The sequence below is a fragment of the Saccopteryx leptura genome, chromosome 7 (genome assembly GCF_036850995.1).
Source record: "Saccopteryx leptura isolate mSacLep1 chromosome 7, mSacLep1_pri_phased_curated, whole genome shotgun sequence".
NCBI lineage: Eukaryota > Metazoa > Chordata > Mammalia > Chiroptera > Emballonuridae > Saccopteryx > Saccopteryx leptura.
The window spans coordinates 88,645,639-88,665,312 of NC_089509.1; the positions used below are offsets into that span (position 1 = coordinate 88,645,639).

At 40.7% G+C, this 19,674-nt stretch overlaps 1 protein-coding gene and 1 non-coding gene across 2 annotated transcripts in view; one reads left to right on the top strand and one right to left on the bottom strand.

The window, feature by feature from the left end:
- Window positions 1-19,674, bottom strand: part of FAM117B (family with sequence similarity 117 member B) — an 89,256-nt gene that overhangs the window by 32,028 nt on the left and 37,554 nt on the right. Inside the window, exon 3 of the mRNA XM_066345491.1 lies at window positions 1,642-1,734. Within this exon, the coding sequence (XP_066201588.1) occupies window positions 1,642-1,734 (93 nt within the window). The remainder of the gene's footprint in view (window positions 1-1,641; window positions 1,735-19,674) is intronic.
- On the top strand, window positions 271-346 carry TRNAA-AGC (transfer RNA alanine (anticodon AGC)). The gene has a single exon. It is a non-coding gene; the product is annotated as a tRNA-Ala (tRNA).

Genomic DNA, 19,674 nt, shown 5'->3' on the forward strand with positions numbered 1-19,674 from the left:
ATACACATACACACAGGTGTACATATGAGTCTATATTTTAAAGAGGAACAGAATTATGTTCCAACATTGTTCTGAGCCACCAAGCCTCCCAAGTCCTAAACAAGTAAATTTTTTAGCATTTAGAATAAATTAAATTCCAGGGTTTGAAACAAATTAAAAAATAATATTCTCTCACTGCCCTTATAAGTCACATTTTATTTAGATTTCTTTATCAAACACCTAACCTTCAACAGCTTCAAAAATTAAATAGTATTTAAAAATCAATTCAAAGCCCTGGCCGGTTGGCTCAGTGGTAGAGCGTCGGCCTAGCGAGCGGAGGACCCGGGTTCGATTCCCGGCCAGGGCACACAGGAGAAGCGCCCATTTGCTTCTCCACCCCTCCGCCGCGCTTTCCTCTCTGTCTCTCTCTTCCCCTCCCGCAGCCAAGGCTCCATTGGAGCAAAGATGGCCCGGGCGCTGGGGATGGCTCTGTGGCCTCTGCCTCAGGCACTAGAGTGGCTCTGGTCGCAACATGGCGACGCCCAGGATGGGCAGAGCGTCGCCCCTGGTGGGCGTGCCGGGTGGATCCCGGTCGGGCACATGCGGGAGTCTGTCTGACTGTCTCTCCCTGTTTCCAGCTTCAGAAAAATGAAAAAAAAAAAAAAAATCAATTCAAGCCTTGAAATGCATCAGATATAATCTTTAAATAAAAAATATAATTTTAAGCAATACCCCATATTATTCCTGGACTGAATTCTTTTTTATTTTTACATTATATGTAAAATGCAAATTGTATAATTACAAGCACAGAAAATGGTAATCAAAGCATAGGGACATAATCAACTTGGTTATATTTGGTTACTGAATTCAGAAACACTACCATTATATATAGAAATAATAAAAGTGAATTTGTTGGCCCTGGCTGGGTAGCTTAGTTAACTAAACTAGAGCATCATCCTGATGTGGCAAGGTTGTGGGTTCAGTCCCTAGTCAGGGCATATACAAGAATCAACCAATGAATGCATAAATAAGTTAAAAAAAAAAATCGATGTTTTTCTCTCTCCGCTCCCTAAAAATAGATAAATAAGCCTGACCAGGAGGTGGCACAGTGGATAGAGTGTCGAACCAGGATGCAGAGGACCCAGGTTTGAAACTCTGAGGTCACCGGCTTGAGCAGGGTCATTAGGTCTGCTGTAGACCCCCGGTCAAGGCACATAGGAGAAAGCAATCAATGAACAACTAAGGTGTCGCAATGCGCAATGAAAAACTAATGATTGATGCTTCTCATCTCTCCGTTCCTGTATGTCTGTTCCTATCTGTCCCTCTCTGTCTGTCTCACAATAAATAAATAAATGAATACATAAAAATGTTTTAAATGTGAATTTGTTATATCACTACAAATTTATACATCTGATATATAATATTAACAGGTACAGACTTTCTTTTTAAAAAAAAACACTATCTGATAAGTAATGTATACGTTTCATTTAAATCTTTATCCAATTAATTTAACAGTTTTTGTTATTTGTCATGTAAACAAAACAACAAAAAAAACCCATACACAATGGAACCTGACAAATCACTGCTGCCCACAACTTCAAGGAACTAGCCAATGAAGGGATCAAATTTCCACAACCAGTTTTTTTAATCCATTTTCCTGACCTCCTTAAGTTGATCTGTACTTCCCCAGGATGCTGAACGTTTGTGAGACCCTTTCTTCTTTTCAGCATATTCTTCAGCCCATGCACTCTCTGTCTATAATGAGAAAGAGGGAAGGAGTATTTTAATAAAAGAATCATTTAACAACAATGTATATATCACATTTGTGATAATATGGACAGACTTTGAGGGCATTATGCTAAATGAAGTAAGTCAGACAAAGAAAGACAAATACTTTAAGTGAAACCTAAAAAAACATAGAAAGAGATCAGATTTGTGGTTACCAGAGCCAGGGGGTGGGTTGGTAGGGCAATTAAACAAAGAAAATCAAAAGGTAAAAACTTACAGTTGTAAGATATAAATAAGTAATGGAGATGTGATTTACAACATGACAGTTATAGTTACCACTGCTGTATGGTATATTTGAAAGTTGCTAAGAGTAGACCCTAATAGTTCTCATGACAAAAAAAAAAAAAGTTTGTAACTATGAGTGATGAGTATCTAAATTTATTGTGGTAATCATTTCACATACAAGTATGTGAAGTTATACTGTACACCTTAAAATTATACAATGCTGTATGTCAAATATGTCTCAACAAATCTGAAAAAAAATCCCTTTCTAAAAAATTTTTCTATTATAAAATGCATTCCTATTACAGAAAAATTAGATACTAGAAAATATTTTACACTTGATCTTAGCCAAAAGGCCAAGAAGCGATACTAGAAAATACTTTAAATAACACAAATTACCCACAATTCTCCCAGTACCAGTTACTTAATTCCAATATTTAGCCTACTTCTTGCTTTCCTATCACTAATAAAATTATTTTAACATAATTATAAGTATAGCAGTTATTGAACAAATGAATACTAACAACAGCTAACAGTCCTATGACCTTGTTGTGTGCTAGGCACTGTGCTTAACAGTGAAGGGTCTTCGCTGTATTGTCTGATGCAATACATACAAAAGTTTTCTCCAAGTTCTGTTTTGTAGATAAGGAAGTTGTGACAATGAAGTTACAAAACTTGCCTAAAGGCTGTCTCACAGTAAGTGGCAAGAGCCAAGACAGAAATCTAGACTTCAGAGCTCATCTTAATCTCTATACTATGTCATCTTGTCTTAAAGTATTGGATAGGATAGCCTCAAAAATGTTAAAACCTCAGTGGTTATACAAAATTCAAAATTTAAAAACAGTGTATCAGGAAAAAAATACAAATTGAGTTCTTGACACAAAAAAATATGCTCATCTTCACCCATAAAGAGACATGCAGGCCTGACCAGGCGGTGGTGCAGTGGATGGAGTGTCGGACTGGGATGCAGAGGACCCAGGTTTGAGACCCCAAGGTCGCCAGCTTGAGAGCGGGTTCACCCGGTTTGAGCAAAAAGCTCACCAGCTTGGACCCAAGGTCTCTGGCTTGAGCAAGGGGTTACTTAGTCTGCTGAAGGCCCGCGGTCAAGACACATATGAGAAAGCAATCAATGAACAACTAAAGTCTCGCAACAAAAAACTGATGATTGATGCTTCTCATCTCTCTCCGTTCCTGTTTGTCCCTGTCTATCCCTCTCTCTGACTCTCTCTGTCCCTGTAAAAAAAAAAAAAAAAAAAAGACACACGCAGGTTAAAACTTCACTGACAATTTGATAATATACAATCTCCTACACTGCTGACTGGAGTTTAAATTAGTACAGCCTTTGTAGAAGGGGATTCAACAAGTGTTGTCAGTTACAAATGCACATTCTGTTTGACAGAGAAACCCCTCTTTTGGTCATTTATTCTGCTGATGTACAAACTGTATACTTTTTTAAAAAATTTTATTTATTCATTTTAGAGAGGAGAGAGAGGGAGAGTGAGAGACAGAGAGGAGGAGCTGGAAGCATCAATTCCCATATGTGCCTTGACCAGGCAAGCCAAGGGTTTTGAACCGGCGACCTCAGCATTTCCAGGTCGACACTTTATCCACTGCGCCACCACAGGTCAGGCCAAACTGTATACTTTTATCACAAAAAGATGTATCATATTTCCTACAGCCCTGTTTTTACAAGTAAATAGAGGATTGGCTAAATATATTATAGTATACCTTTACAAAAGACTATAATGCAGTATAAAAAATGATTAAGAAGGCTTTGGTCAAACTAGCAGTGTAGGTAAACGCAGTACTACTTACATCTTCTCAAAACTACATGAAAATTACAACTAGATGAACAGAAGTCCTATAACTAAGGATATACAGAAGAAGCCAGCCACATTGAGACTGGAGATGTGAAATGGACTGCTCCCACACCCATGTGTGGCAGTTAAAAACAGGAAGGGCTATCTCAGCTCTAAAGGTAACCCCTAAGGAGCAAGGAATCCTAGCCCCACACCAGGTTCCCTGGTACAGGGCTCCAGTGCCAGGAAGAGAAGTCATTGTAACTCCTGGCTGTGAAAACTAGCAAAGATTGTGGCTGAGGGAGAAAGAGGGCTGCTGAAGTCCCAGGTATTCCTTTTCTTTTTCTTTTTTTGTATTTTGTATTTTTCCGAAGTGAGAAAGGGGTGGGGGGAGGCAGACAGACAGACTCCTGCATGCACCCAACCAGGATCCACCAGGGGGTGATGCTCGGCCCATCTGGAGTGTTGCTCCACTGCAATCAGAGCCATTCTAGCGTCTGAGACAGAGGCCATGGAGCCATCCTCAGCACCAGGGCCAACTTTGCTTCAATGGAGCCTTGGCTGCAGGAGGGGGAGAGAGAGACAGAGCGAAAGGAGAGGGGGAAGGTTGAAAAGCAGATGGGTGCTTCTCCTGTGTGCCCTCACTGGGAATTTTTTTTTTTTTTTTTTCTTTAAATAAATTTTTATTAATGGTAATGGGATGACATTAATAAATCAGGGTACATATATTCAAAGAAAACATGTCTAGGTTATTTTGTCATTAAATTATGTTGCATACCCCTCGCCCAAAGTCAGATTGTCCTTCGCCACCCTCTATCTAGTTCTCTGTGCCCCTCCCCCTCCCCCTAACTCTCCCCCTGTCCTCCCTCCCCCCACCCCTGGTAACCACCACACTCTTGTCCATGTCTCTTAGTCTCATTTTTATGTTCCACCAATGTATGGAATCATGTAGTTCTTGTTTTTTTCTGATTTACTTATTTCACTCCTTATAATGTTATCAAGATCCCACCATTTTGCTGTAAATGATCTGATGTCATCGTTTCTTATGGCTGAGTAGTATTCCATAGTGTATATGTGCCACATCTTCTTTATCCAGTCTTCTATTGAAGGGCTTTTTGGTTGTTTCCATGTCTTGGCCACTGTGAACAGTGCTGCAATGAACATGGGGCTACATGTGTCTTCACGTATCAATGTTTCTGAGTTTTGGGGGTATATACCCAGTAGAGGGATTGCTGGGTCATAAGGTAGTTCTATTTGCAGTTTTTTGAGGAACCACCATACTTTCCTCCATAATGGTTGTACTACCTTACAGTCCCACCAACAGTGAATGAGGGTTCCTTTTTCTCCACAGCCTCTCCAACATTTGCTATTACCCGTCTTGTTGATCATAGCTAATCTAACAGGTGTGAGGTGGTATCTCATTGTAGTTTTGATTTGCATTTCCCTAATAACTAATGAAGCTGAGCATTTTTTCATATATCTGTTGGCCATTTGTATCTCTTCCTGGGAGAAGTGTCTATTCATGTCTTCTTCCCATTTTTTTATTGGATTGTTTGTTTGTTTGTTGTTGAGTTTTATGAGTTCTTTGTAAATTTTGGAAATTAGGCCCTTATCTGAGCTGTTGTTTGAAAATATCATTTCCCATTTAGTTGGCTGTCTGTTTATTTTTATATCAGTTTCTCTTGCTGAGCAAAAACTTTTTATTCTGATGTAGTCCCATTCATTTATCTTTGCCTTCACTTCTCTTGCCATTGGAGTCAAGTTCATAAAATGTTCTTTAAAACCTAGGTCCATGAGTTTAGTTCCTATGTCTTCTTCTATGTACTTTATTGTTTCAGGTCTTATGTTTAGGTCTTTGATCCATTTTGAATATTAATTTTAGTACACGGGGACAGGCTGTAGTCGAGTTTCATTCTTTTGCATGTGGCTTTCCAGTTTTCCCAACACCATTTGTTGAAGAGGCTTTCTTTTCTCCATTGTGTGTTGTTGGCCCCTTTATCAAAGATTATTTGACCATATATATGTGGTTTTATTTCTGGGCTTTCTATTCTGTTCCATTGGTCTGAGTGTCTATTTTTCTGCCAATACCATGCTGTTTTGATTATTGTGGCCCTATAATATAGTTTAAAGTCAGGTATTGTAATGCCCCCAGCTTCATTCTTTTTCCTTAGGATTGTTTTGGCTATTCGGGGTTTTTTATAGTTCCATATAAATCTGATGATTTTTTGTTCCATTTCTTTAAAGAATCTCATAGGAATTTTGATGGGAATTGCATTAAATTTGTATATTGCTTTGGGTAATATGGCCATTTTGATTATATTTATTCTTCCTATCCAAGAGCAAGGAATATTTTTCCATCTCATTGTATCTTTTTCGATTTCCCTTAACAATGCTTTGTAATTTTCATTATATAGGTCCTTTACATTCTTTGTTATGTTTATTCCTAGGTATTTTATTTTTTTTGTTGCAATCGTGAAGGGGATTATTTTTTTGAGTTCGTTTTCTAATATTTCATTGTTGGCATATAGAAATGCTATGGACTTCTGTATGTTAATTTTGTATCCTGCGACCTTACTGTATTGGTTTATTGTTTCTAATAATCTTTTTGTGGAGTCCTTCGGGTTTTCGATGTATAGGATCATATCATCAGCAAAAAGTGATACCTTTACTTCTTCTTTTCCAATATGGATGCCTTTTATTTCTTTGTCTTGTCTGATTGCTCTGGCCAGAACTTCTAGCACCACGTTAAATAAGAGTGGAGAGAGTGGACAACCCTGTCTTGTTCCTGATTTAAGGGGGAAAGCCTTCAGTTTAGTGCCATTTAATATGATGTTAGCTGATGGTTTATCATATATGGCCTTTATCATGTTGAGATATTTTCCTTCTATACCCATTTTGTTGAGAGTCTTAAACATAAAATTGTGTTGTATTTTATCAAAAGCCTTTTCTGCATCTATTGATAAGATCATGTGGTTTTTGTTCTTTGTTTTGTTGATATGGTGTATTACGTTAACCGTTTTGCGTATGTTGAACCATCCTTGAGATTCTGGGATGAATCCCACTTGATCATGATGTATTATTTTTTTAATATGTTGTTGTATTCGGTTTGCCAGTATTTTGTTTAGAATTTTAGCATCTGTATTCATTAGAGATATTGGTCTGTAGTTTTCTTTCTTTGTGCCATCCTTGCCAGGTTTTGGTATGAGGGTTATGTTGGCCTCATAAAATGCCTCACTGGGAATTGAACCCAGGACTTCCACACGCTAGGCTGACTCTCTACCGCTGAGCCAATCGGCCAGGGCCCCAGACATTCCTCTTAAAGAGCCCATGCACAGACTTACTGGATCCACTCACTCTGAGCTCCAGCACTGGGGCAGTATGTATATCAACTACCTTTATATAGAACTGCTAGAAAGACTATATACATATGTAGAAATCTCTGGAAGTGTATACATGATAACAAAAGAAACAGATATGGCTGCCTCATGGGAGGAAAACCCTTCACTGTATACTCTTCTCTACCTCTTGAATTTTGTGCTTTATGAAGGAATGTATATCTATTCAAAACAATACTGCTCTTATACAAGGAAGAAAAAACCTTTTAAGATACAGGAGAATCTTTCTATATAAATAGAATTATGTTCTTAAAAACAGGTTGCAGCTTGACCAGGTGGTGGCACAGTGGATAGAGCATCGGACTGGGATGTGGAGGACCCAGGTTCGAGACCCCGAGGTTGCCAGCTTGAGCGCGGGCTCATCTGGTTTGAGCAAAAGCTCACCAGCTTGGACCCAAGGTTGCTGGCTCGAGCAAGGGGTTACTCGGTCTGCTGAAGGCCCACGGTCAAGGCACATATGAGAAAGCAATCAATGAACAACTAAAGTGTCGCAATGCGCAACGAAAAACTAATGATTGATGGTTCTCATCTCTCCGTTCCTGTCTGTCTGTCCCTATCTATCTCTCTCTGACTCTCTCTGTAAAAAAAAAAAACCAAAAAAAAAAAACCAACCAAAAAACAACAACAACAAAAAAAACAGGTTGCAGAAATATGTATAGAATATCTATCTTGTGCTTAAAAAAAAAAAAAACTTTTGGGGGGCAACTTTCAGAAATAACTGATTTAGACAAGGATCATCAAAGGATAATAAAACTATAAGGTGAAAAGTTACTAGAGAATAGTATAATATATTCATGTAGTGCAAAAGAGTACTCTACTAATTACTTGCTAATTGCAAAAAGAAAAAGTATATCCTTTAAAAACATGAAGGCTAATTCATAAAATGTTATTAAGACCAAAAAAGAAAAGAGCTATGAGAATACATTGTTTTAAACTAACAGGGACTAAACAGAAACCAAGCATAATGTATGAATCTCAGATTGGTTCCAGATTTATTTTATAAAGAAAAAAAAAAGAAATCATAGGGAAATTTTAACATGGACTAGATGTCACATGAAATTATGGAACTGTCAATTTCCCTAGTTCAGCTAATGCTATTATGGTTAAACAAGAAGCATCCTTGTTTTCAGGAGATATATGCTGAAGAATTTAGGGATGTATCTGCAACATACTTTCAGAAACAGCAGTAAACACATAAATACAAAGATGGGTAAAGCAAATGTGGCTAATATTTAACACTCTTGAATCAAATGACAGGGGTGATATTTTATTTTTTGTATCTTGAACATTTTCTAGTAAAAAGCTAGAGGGAGGAAAACAGAATCTTGTGTAATATAAATTGACATTTATAAAATCCATTTGAGACAATTACGTAAGAAATACTTCTAACAGTAGACATATATATGCAGAAGAATGAGAACAAAGTTAGAAAATCACCATGTGAACTATTGCAGTAATTTTTGAGTTAAGCAACAATCATCAATGAATGCTAAAACAAAGAGGTGAAAGTTTACTGGGGAATAGGAAGGATATTTACAGTTTCAAAACATTTCCCCAGCCTGACCAGGAAGTGGCGCAGTGGATAGGGCGTTGGACTAGGATGCGGAGGACCCAGGTTCAAGACCCCGAGGTCGCCAGCCTGAGTGCGGGCTCATCTGGCTTGAGCAAAAATAAAAAATGCTCACCAGCTTGGACCCAAGGTCGCTGGCTCAAGCAAGGCGTCACTCGGTCTGCTGAAGGCCCGCGGTCAAGGCACATATGAGAAAGCAATCAATGAACAACTAAGGTGTCGCAACGAAAAACTGATGATTGATGCTTCTCATCTCTCTCCGTTCCTGTCTGTCCCTATCTATCCCTCTCTCTGACTCTCTCTCTCTGTCCCTGTAAAGAAAAAAAAAAAAAAAAATTCCCCACTTACTACTTATTAGTTAGAATCTGGCAGAAACTTAACATCATTTATGACATGCACATGTTGATACATATTCACAGAGAGGAACACACACAATATTCCTGCCAAAAATATAGTAACTTAAATTTAATTATGTATAAAACATATAAACCCAAGTTGGGAAGATTCAGAAAAAACAGTGACTTGCACTCAAAGAGTATCAAAGCAGACATCAGAGTAATAATGGTGGTGTGAGATATCCTAGATCTCTCTCCTTGAAATTTCAACAAACTGAACAGCTATAATGTACCGAAGAAACCCAAGCTGGGCTTGCAAGCTTGCCTGAAAGGATCCAGGCACCTAATTGACTAAAAGGTGGGAAAGGTGGACAGAAAATGGCGGGGAGGGGAGGGAGTTAAGACACACAGTGGGGCTCCAGAGAGAGAAACCCAGAAGTCTGGGTTTTGTTTGCCAGGGCTCCAGAAACCCAAAGTGATTGGGTCTTCTTCTGCCAGGAGGAGCACAGAGATTAAGAGGAAAATTGTGTAGACACTGAACCCAAGCAGCAGGGAACTAGGGGTCAGTTTTCCCACGGTTTGGGGCAGCCCACACTTGGGATGGAGACGTAGAAAAACAGGTTGCGGACCCCCAAATTACCAAATCCTACCGCCCACCCCCTTGAGGTAGGGAGAGTGGCAGAAACATACCCTACAATCAGTTTTTTTTGTTTTTTGTGTTTTTTTTTAAGTGAGAGGAGGGAAGGAAGAGCGAGAGACTCCCGCATGCTCCCCGACCTGGGATCCACCCTGTAAGCAGCGAGCCATATTTTTCGCACCTGAGGCAGAGGCCACAAAGCCATCCTCAGTGCAGGAGGCCAACTCACTAGAATCAAAATCAAGCCATGGCTGGAGGAGGGAGGGGGGAGGGAGAGAGGGGGGGGGAGAGAGAGAGAGAGAGAGAGAGAGAGAAGGGGGAGAAATGGCAAAGCAGATGGTCGCTTCTCCTGTGTGCCCTAAACCGGAATCAAACCTGGGACACCCACACCAACCGATGCTCTACCACTGAGCCAACTGGCCAAGACCCCCATGGCTAGTTCTAAGGGCTCTTTCCCGTGAAGAACAGTGGTGCTCCATGATTGGTCCCCTGTTCTGCTGAGATGTGAGGAAGAGGGGCCAGAGGCCATTGCTAAAGCCATAAAGTCCTCAAAATTCTCCAAGGCAACTACAGCCCTACCTCTATCATTGGGACATCAACATATTAGCAGAGGTCAGCCTGAGAATTTCAGAGAGCTAAAACTTGTAATCCCACACTACCAACTGGGAAAAAACAAAACCTCTTGGAAATGCAACATTTTCACCCTCTTTTTTATTTTAATTTTTAAAATATATTTTTTATTTATTGATTTTAATCAGAGAAGAAGGGAGGAGGGAGGGAGGGGAAGGGGGAAGGAGGAAAGGAAGGGGGGAGGGAGAGAGGGAGGGAGGGAGGGAGGAGGGAAGGGAGATAGGGAGGGAGGGGAGGGAGGGAGGGAGAGAGGGAGAGAGAGAGGAACATCAATCTGTTCTTGTATGTGGCCTTGACTGAGGATCAAACTGGTAACCTCTGTGCTTCAGACTGATGCTCTAACCAACCAAGCTATCCGGCTAGAGCCCCCTCTTTATTATTTTTACCTTTTTGTAAATTCATTTTTGTGGGTGTTTTGTTTTGATTATTGTTTTTGGGTTTTGGTGTTTGTTTTTTGCGGTTTTGCTCCTTAACTTTTTATTACTTATTTTTCTACATCTATTTTGTTTATTTCTATCTTTATTTTTTTGTAGTTGTTTTTGTTTGATTTTTTTAACAATACCATTTTCAAATGCCATCAAGGCAGAAAAAAACTAATACCATGGCTACACAAGAAAGAGACGCAGTTCAGAAAAAAAATGAAAAACCTCCAAAAAGCAATCTCAATCCCATGGAAATCTTGGAGTTAAATGATAAGAGAATTTAAAATATTCAATAAGTTGTGAGAAAACACTGCTAGGCAATTTAATGGGCTCAAAAAACAAATTAATGAACAAAATGAGTACTTCACCAAGGAGATTCAAACTTTATTTTTATTTTTTAGTAAGAAACAGTCTCCCACATGAGCCTGGACCAGGATTCACCCAGCAACGCCCAATGCTTGAATCAACCAGGCTATCCTCAGCTCCCGGGGCAGATGCTCAAACCAGTCGAGCCACTTGCTGTGAGAGAGGAAAAGAGAGAGAAGGGGGAGAGGGAGGGAAATATAAGCAGATGGTCACATCTCTTGTGTGCCCTGACTGGAGATAGAACCTGGGGTATCCACATGGTGGGCTGACAGTCTACCCACTGAGCAAACTGGCCAGGGCCTAAAATGTTAAAAACAGATGAAGAACTCAATACATGAATTGAAAAATGAGTTAGCAAGCTTAGTTAATAGAATAGGCCAGATAGAGGAGAGAATCAGTAGTATCAAAGATAAGCTATTAGAGATGCTACAAAGGGAAGAGGCAGACTCATGAATTAAAAAAAAAAATGATAGAGCTCTATAAGAATTATCTGGTTCCTGGCCGGTTGGCTCAGTGGTAGAGCGTCAGCCTGGAGTGCAGGAGTCCCGGGTTCAATTCCCAGCCAGGGCACACAGGAGAAGCGCCCATCTGCTTCTCCACCCCTCCCCCTCTCCTTCCTCTCTGTCTCTCTCTTCCCCTCCTGCAGCCGAGGCTCCACTGGAGCAAAGATGGCCCGGGAGCTGAGGATGGCTCTGTGGCCTCTGCCTCAGGTGCTAGAATGGTTCTGGATGCAACAGAGCAATGCCCCAGAGGGGCAGAGCATCACCCCCCCTGGTGGGCGTGCCGGGTGGATCCCAGTCAGGCGCATGCAGGAGTCTGTCTGACTGCCTCCCCGTTTCCAGCTTCGGAAAGCAAAAAAAAAAAAAAAGAATTATCTGACTCCATCAGGAAGAGAAATAAGAATAATGGGTATATCAGATGAAGAAGAGGCGAAGAAGGCAATATAGAGTTTATTCAAAGAAGTAATTTATGAGAACTTCCCAAGTCTTTGGAAAGAGCTCCTCGAATCCAAGAATCAAACAGAATGCCTAGTTACTTCAACCTAAACAGGCCTTCTCCAAGGCACATTGTAATAAAACTGTCAAAAATCAATGTCAAAGAAAGAACCTTCAAGGCAGCTAGGGAAAAGAACATAACATATAAAGGCAGGCCCATCAGGTTATCAGCAGACATCTCAGCAGAAACTCTATAAGTCAAAAGAGAGTGAACCCAAACGTGAGAAGTTGAAAGAGAACTACCAGCCAAGAATACTATATCCATCCAAGTCATTCTTCAAATATGAAGAAAAAATAAAAAATTTTCCAGGTCTGACCGGTGGTGGTGCAGTGGACAGAGCATCAAACTGGGATGTTGAGGTCCCAGGTTCAAAACCCCGAAGCTGCCAGTTTGAGCACAGGCTCATCTGGCTTGAGAGAAAGCTCGCTAGCTTGAGCACAGGGTTGTGGGCTTGAGCATGAGATCATCAACATGATGATCCCAAGATCACTAGTTTGAGCCCAAAGGTCACTAGCTTGAAGCTTATGGTCACTGGCTCTGCTGGAGCCTCCCGGTCAAGGCATGTATGAGAAGCAATCAACGAACAACTAAAGTGTCACAACTACAAGTTGATGCTTCTCATCTCTCGCCCTTCCTCTCTCCCTCTTTTTATTTTTTGTATTTTTCCTCTCTTGCTAAAAAACAAAACAACTTACTTTTCCAAAAATGCATAACCTGAAGGAATTTTTCACCAGAAAACCCCCACTGCAGAAAATACTCAAGGGGATTACTCTACCGGATACAAAGAACAAAACAAAACTACACTACAAGTAAAAGCTCCAACAAAGCTACAATACAATATAAACAAGGATAATCTGTGATAACAGTAACATAAAAGGGGGAGAGGACAAAAATCTGCAGTAGCAAAGGAGGATGAAGTGCAGAAGCACTCATAAGGGACGAATATACAATAACGGAAAATTATTTGACTTTGGGTGATGGACACACAACACAATCAACAGTTCAAATGCTGTAGAAGTGTTTACCTGAAACCTATGTCCTCGTATTGATCAATGTCAACACAGTAAATTTAATTTCTAAATGGGGAGAAAAAAAAATATATATCTCAATGCCATAAATGACAAAGAAAAGCTGCAGGACTATTCCAGATTAAAGGATACTAAAGAAACATCACATCTAACTGCTATGTGTGTTCCTTGACTCGATTCTGGCTTATAGGAGAAATTGCTACAGAGAACATGACTGGGGAAACTGAAAAAATTTGTGTTATGTAACACATATTAAATAATGGCATTATATAAATGTTAAATCTCCTAAACTTGGTAATTATATCAGTAATATTTTAAAGTCTACACTCATATATACATGCTAAAGTATCTGAAAAGAGTTGTCAGAACCACGTTATTAACAATTAGCAAATAATATTAATACAATTATACATACACAAATAAGCAAAACATGGAAAAATGTTCTTGCCACGTTTCTGTAAACTTGAGGCTTTTTCAAAATAAAAAATACTTTAACAATCAGGATAATTACTAAAGATATTAATGTTAAGCATAAAAATTAATTCAAGGAAAAGCAAAGGAACTGGAAGTTTCCTATAATTTGTTAGGAACAAATTAAAAATAATGAGAACAAGAGTACTAATTAGCAAGACAAAAGTTAACAAAAAACAATAGCTTTGCTAATTTCAGTAATGAGACATGCAGACAGGAAAAAATACTTAGCAAAAATCATTCATTTTACTTAAACTCCTAATTCAGAAAATAATTTTTCTTCAACTAAGAAGCTTTCTATTTTGTTGCATTATAAAACTTTCGTAGGTACTGATAAAAAGTAAAGCTGAATATCACTTAAGTTTAAAAAAGAAATTTTTTGCCTGACCCGGTGATGGCGCAGTGGATAGAGCGTCGGACTGGGATGCCGAGGACCCAGGTGCGAGGTCGCCAGCTTGAGCGCAGGCTCATCTGGTTTGAGCAAAAAGCTCACAAGCTTGGACCCAAGAGGCCCGCGGTTAAAGTGTGGCAATGAAAAAAAACCTGATGATTGATGCTTCTCATCTCTCCGTTCCTGTCTGTCTGTCCCTGTCTATCCCTCTCTCTGTCTCTGTTAAAAAAAAAAAAAAAGAAAGAAAGCAATTTTTATTTTTTAGGTTTAGCCTGACCAGTGGTGGCGCAGTGGGGAAAGCAATGACCTAGAACACTGAGGTTACCGGTTCAAAACCTCAAGTTTGCTGGCTCTGAACGTGGGCTCATCAGCATGGGGTTGCTGGCTTGAGCGGGGAAATCGTCCACACAACCCCAAAGTTCACTAGCTTGAGCCCAAAGGATGCTGGCTTGAACAAGGGGACACTGGCTCAGCCCCAGGTAAGGCACATATGAGAACTACAACTACAAGTTGATGCTTCTCACTCTCTTAGAAGTAATCAATGCACAACTAAAGTGAAAGCAACTATAAGTTGATTTTCTCCTCACCCTCTCTTCCCTTCCTGTTCCCCTCTCTCTCTCAAAAAAAAAAAAAAAAAAAAAATCATTCATTATTTCCATTATACCATCTGGACCAGGAATGATAAAAACGCCCCAGACCCCTCATCCAGGGCAGACATTACTAATTAGTCCCAGTCATCTTTAGCCTGAATCTTTTTCAACATAATCGCTCCAGGAAGCTAACAGCAATTGACAAGTTATACAGGAGCTGAAATCTACATGTCACTATTGTTCTAATCAGACAATAATCAAAGCTAGTCATTTTAATAGCAAACATTTACTGAATGCTTATTATGTGCCAGATACTGTTCTAAGTGTTTAACATGTATTTCCTGTTTAATCCGCGTAATAACCTTAAAGGATAGGTAGTATTATTTTCCCCATTTTACAAAAGGGAAACAGAGGCACAGACATGTTAAGAAAGTGCCTAAGCACCAAAGAAGATATACCAATTGCCTATAAGCGCATAATAAGATGCACAACATCTTCAGTCGTTAGGGAAATAAAAATCAAAATTGTAAGATGCTATTTCATATCTACTAAGATGGCGATAATTAAAAAAAAAAAAGAACAAGTGTTGGTGAGGATGTGGAGTAACTGCAGCCATTATACACAGATAGTAGCAATGTAAAATGGTGTAGCTGGTGTGGAAAACAGTTTGGCAATTCCTTTAAAAGCTAAACATATGACCCAGCAATTTTACTCCTAGGTACATACCAAAAGAAACTGAAAGCAAGGACTCAAACAGTACACTGATGTTCACTTCAGCACTGTTCACAATAACCAAAATTTATAAACAACCCAAATGTCCATTAATAGGTAAATGAATAAACAATGTGTGGTATGATCTTACAACATAATATTATACAACCATGAAAAAGATGAAGTTCTGATACATGCTATAATATGGATCAACCTTGAAAATATTTTTCTAAGCAAAATAAGCCAGATGTATAAGGGCAATATGTCATATGAAACACCTTGATTGAGCTAATTCATAGAAAAAGAAAATTCAATAGAAGTTTCCAGGGCCTGGAGAAAGGAGAGGGTGCTAAAATATTTTGGAACTAGACAGTGCTGATGTAATTAATGCCACTAAATTTTATACTTCCAAAATGGTCAAAATGTTAAATTTTGTTACATATATCTTACCAAATTTTAAAATGTTGACTTAATTAACTGGTATACATACATTAGGGAATTTAAAAGATCAGTCTCTCATAGAGTGCTAGAATCAAATAATCACTAATGATGTAAATTTTAAGTCTAAATTGAAATGTACCTTAGGAGATTTTCAACAATAAGTATAAAGGATTTTTTTAATTCTTTAAGTGATTTCCATTTTTTTTTTTTTTTTTTTTTTGTGAAAGGAGAGGAGGCAGAGACAGACTCCTGCATGTGCCCCAACCAGGATCCACGCAGCAAGCCCACTAGGGCCAATGCTCTACTCATCTGGGGCCCGGCCCTTGCTCCGTTGCAACCAGAACCATTTTCTAGCGCCTGTGGTGGAGGCCATGGAGCCATCCTCAGTGCTGGGGCCAACTCGCTGTAATTGAGTCATGGCTGCAGGAGGGGAGGAGAAGAGAGAAGCGAGAGGGAGAGGAGTAGAGAAGCAGATGGCTACTTCTCCAGTGTGCCCTGATCAGGAATGGAACCTGGGACATCCACACACCAGGCCAACACTCGACCACTAAGCCAGCTGGCCAGGGCTAAATGATTTTCATTCTTCATTAGCAATAAAGCTTTAATTGTTCTGCTCATTCATTCCTTTGCAAACACTCCCTGAGTGTTTAATTTATCAGGTATAGCACTAAATTTTAGGGATGAAAATACAGAAATGGACAAGCCTTCATGGGTTCACCATCAACGAGTATGAGACACATTAAATAATTACACAAATATTTTATTTAATCATAATTGTAATAGATACTACAAAAGAAACTATACCAAATTAAGATGCAGTCATCAACTGCCTTTATGACCTATGACCTCAGTTTCCTCATTTATAAACAGAAAGCAGATATAAATGATCTAAGATTCTTTCTTTTTTTCTTTTTTTGTATTTTTCTGAAGCTGGAAACGGGGAGAGACAGTCAGACTCCCGCATGCACCCGACCGGGATCCACCCACCAGGGGGCGATGCTCTGCCCACCAGGGGGCGATGCTCTGCCCCTCCGGGGCGTCGCTCTGTTGCGACCAGAGCCACTCTAGCGCCTGGGGCAGAGGCCAAGGAGCCATCCCCAGCGCCCGGGCCATCTTTGCTCCAATAGAGCTTCCGCTTCGGGAGGGGAAGAGAGAGACAGAGAGGAAGGAGAGGGGGAGGGGTGGAGAAGCAGATGGGTGCCTCTCCTGTGTGCCCTGGCCGGAAATCGAACCCGGGACTTCTGCACACCAGGCTGATGCTCTACTGCTGAGCCAACAGGCCAGGGCTCTAAGATTCTTTTAATTAAAAAAAGTTCTAAATCTAAAAGTATAAAACTTTGCTTCCAGAGTTCCTCTGTTAGGATATTCACATTTATAGACTCTATTAACAATGTAATATAATCCCCATCTACATCACAAACATTTTTGGCACAAAAATACAGTTAGGTCTTCACTTAATTTCACATATAGGTTCTGTGACATTAAGCAAAATTGTGTAACAAAACCAATTTTACCATAAACACTTAACTTTTTTATGGTTAACCATAAGCAAATTACATTCCTATGACAACTCATCAACATTATAATGAAATGACAGTATTTAAGGACCTGCTGTATAAGATAAGGTTGAGCCTGACCAGGTGGTGGACCAGAGGATAGAGTGTTGGACTGGGATGCCGAGGACCCAGGTTTGAGACCCCAAGGTCTCAAGCTTGAGCGCGGGCTTATCTGGTTTGAGCAAAGCTCACCAGCTTAAACCCAAGGTCGCTGGCTCGAGCAAGGGGTCACTCGGTCTGCTGAAGGCCCGTGGTCAAAGCACATATGAGAAAACAATCAATGAACAACTAAGGTGTCGCAATGCGCAACGAGAAACTAATGATTAATGCTTCTCATCTCTCTGTTCCTGTGTCTGTCTGTCCCTGTTTATCCCTCTGACTCTCTGTCTCTGTAAAAAAAAAAAAAAAAAAAAAGGTTGAAAGCAAAGTAATACTATTACAAATTTTTAAGTCCAAATTCCTTATTAAATATATTGTGATGCCTGACCAGACAGCGGTGCAGTGCACAGAGCATTGGACTGGAACACAGAGAACCCAGGTTCACAACCCCAAGGTTGCCAGCTTGAGCACGGGCTCACCAGCTTGAGCGCAGGGTCCCTGGCTTGAAGCCCAAGGTCAATGGCTTGAGCCCAAGGTCGCTGGCTTCAGCAAGGAGTCACTCGTTCTGCTGTAGCCCCCCAGTGAGGGCACATATGAGAAAGCAATCAATGAACAACTAAGGAACTGCAATGAAGAGTTGATGCTTCTCATCTCTCTCCATTCCTGTCTGTCTGTCCCTATCTGTCCTCCTCTGTCTCTCTCTGTCACAAAAAAACCCCCCAAAAAGATATACATATATATAGTTGTAGACTGCAAGTGGCAAAAAGCCTTTGTAAATTCAAGGCTTAGCAAAAGGCTAAGTTCTCTCCCCTCCCCACCTCCTTATTGGCTATGAAGCTGAGTATTTGCACCCACTTCACTTGCTTGCTTAAGTTGCTGGAAGGAATTTACAGGCCCTCCTCTCACCTTTTGTTTGTTCAGATGTTGGCTGATTTCGCTTATGCATGGTGAGGGGATTCCTGTTTATGCCTTGGGAGAGTTCCTGTTTTTGCCTTAGATGTGTAACTTTGTATCAAAGACTTTCTTATTTGCATATGGCTATATAATAAAGCAAACTGGGGGCTATGAGCTCTAGGATATTGCCATCAGCATTGAAGAGTCCTCCCGATCCCATCCTTTTTACTTAATGAGTCTATTTTCTTTTTTTTTTTTTTTTTTTTTTTTCATTTTTCTGAAGCTGGAAACGGGGAGAGACAGTCAGACAGACTCCCGCATGCGCCCGACCGGGATCCACCCGGCACGCCCACCAGAGGGCGATGCTCTGCCCACCAGGGGGCGATGCTCTGCCCATCCTGGGCGTCGCCATATTGCGACCAGAGCCACTCTAGCGCCTGGGGCAGAGGCCACAGAGCCATCCCCAGCGCCCGGGCCATCTTTGCTCCAATGGAGCCTTGGCTGCGGGAGGGGAAGAGAGAGACAGAGAGGAAAGTGCGGCGGAGGGGTGGAGAAGCAAATGGGTGCTTCTCCTGTGTGCCCTGGCCGGGAATCGAACCCGGGTCCTCCGCACGCTAGGCCGACGCTCTACCGCTGAGCCAACCGGCCAGGGCCAATGAGTCTATTTTCTTAATTCCACACCGTTCTCCCTCAAGAGCCAGAATTACGAGCTGTGCTGGTCTGCGGCATATAGTGATGTTCTTATAACTATAAAATGTGGAAAAATAGTGTGTATAAAATTTATGCTATAAATTATGAGCATAAATGGGAATTACCCTGGGTACTGGTTAAAGCAGTGATGGCGAACCTATGACACACGTGTCAGCACTAACATGCGTAGCCATTTTTGATGACACGCAGTCGCATACCAGAGAAGTATGGGGCTGCATGCCGAGAAGGACGTTTCATCCTTGGCTCTTGCATGGCCAGGTGCAGTACCCAAGGATAAAACATTTTCTGTAGTGTAGACACTCTGTGCCGGAGGTCTGTAGGCCAAAACAACAGAACTTCCGGCACAGAGCGTCTAGTTCTGGGACTTCTGGTTAGGCCGTTAGGGGATCTTTGACCTCACTTCTGGCCGGCAGAGCAGGGAGCAGTGGAATGCTGTGGGGGACGCATCTCTGGGGGCCCTGTGATTGCCATTACCAGCAACCACATAACCACAGCAATCATCATTCAATCTACTGTTCTGGGGTGTCGTGGATTTCTAACTGACCATCATTACTAAGATAAGTGAGGGGGAGGCGAGGGCCCATGCTATGGGTGCCGTTTCCCGCCATTAGAAATAGCGGCAGCCATCTTATTTACATAAGAT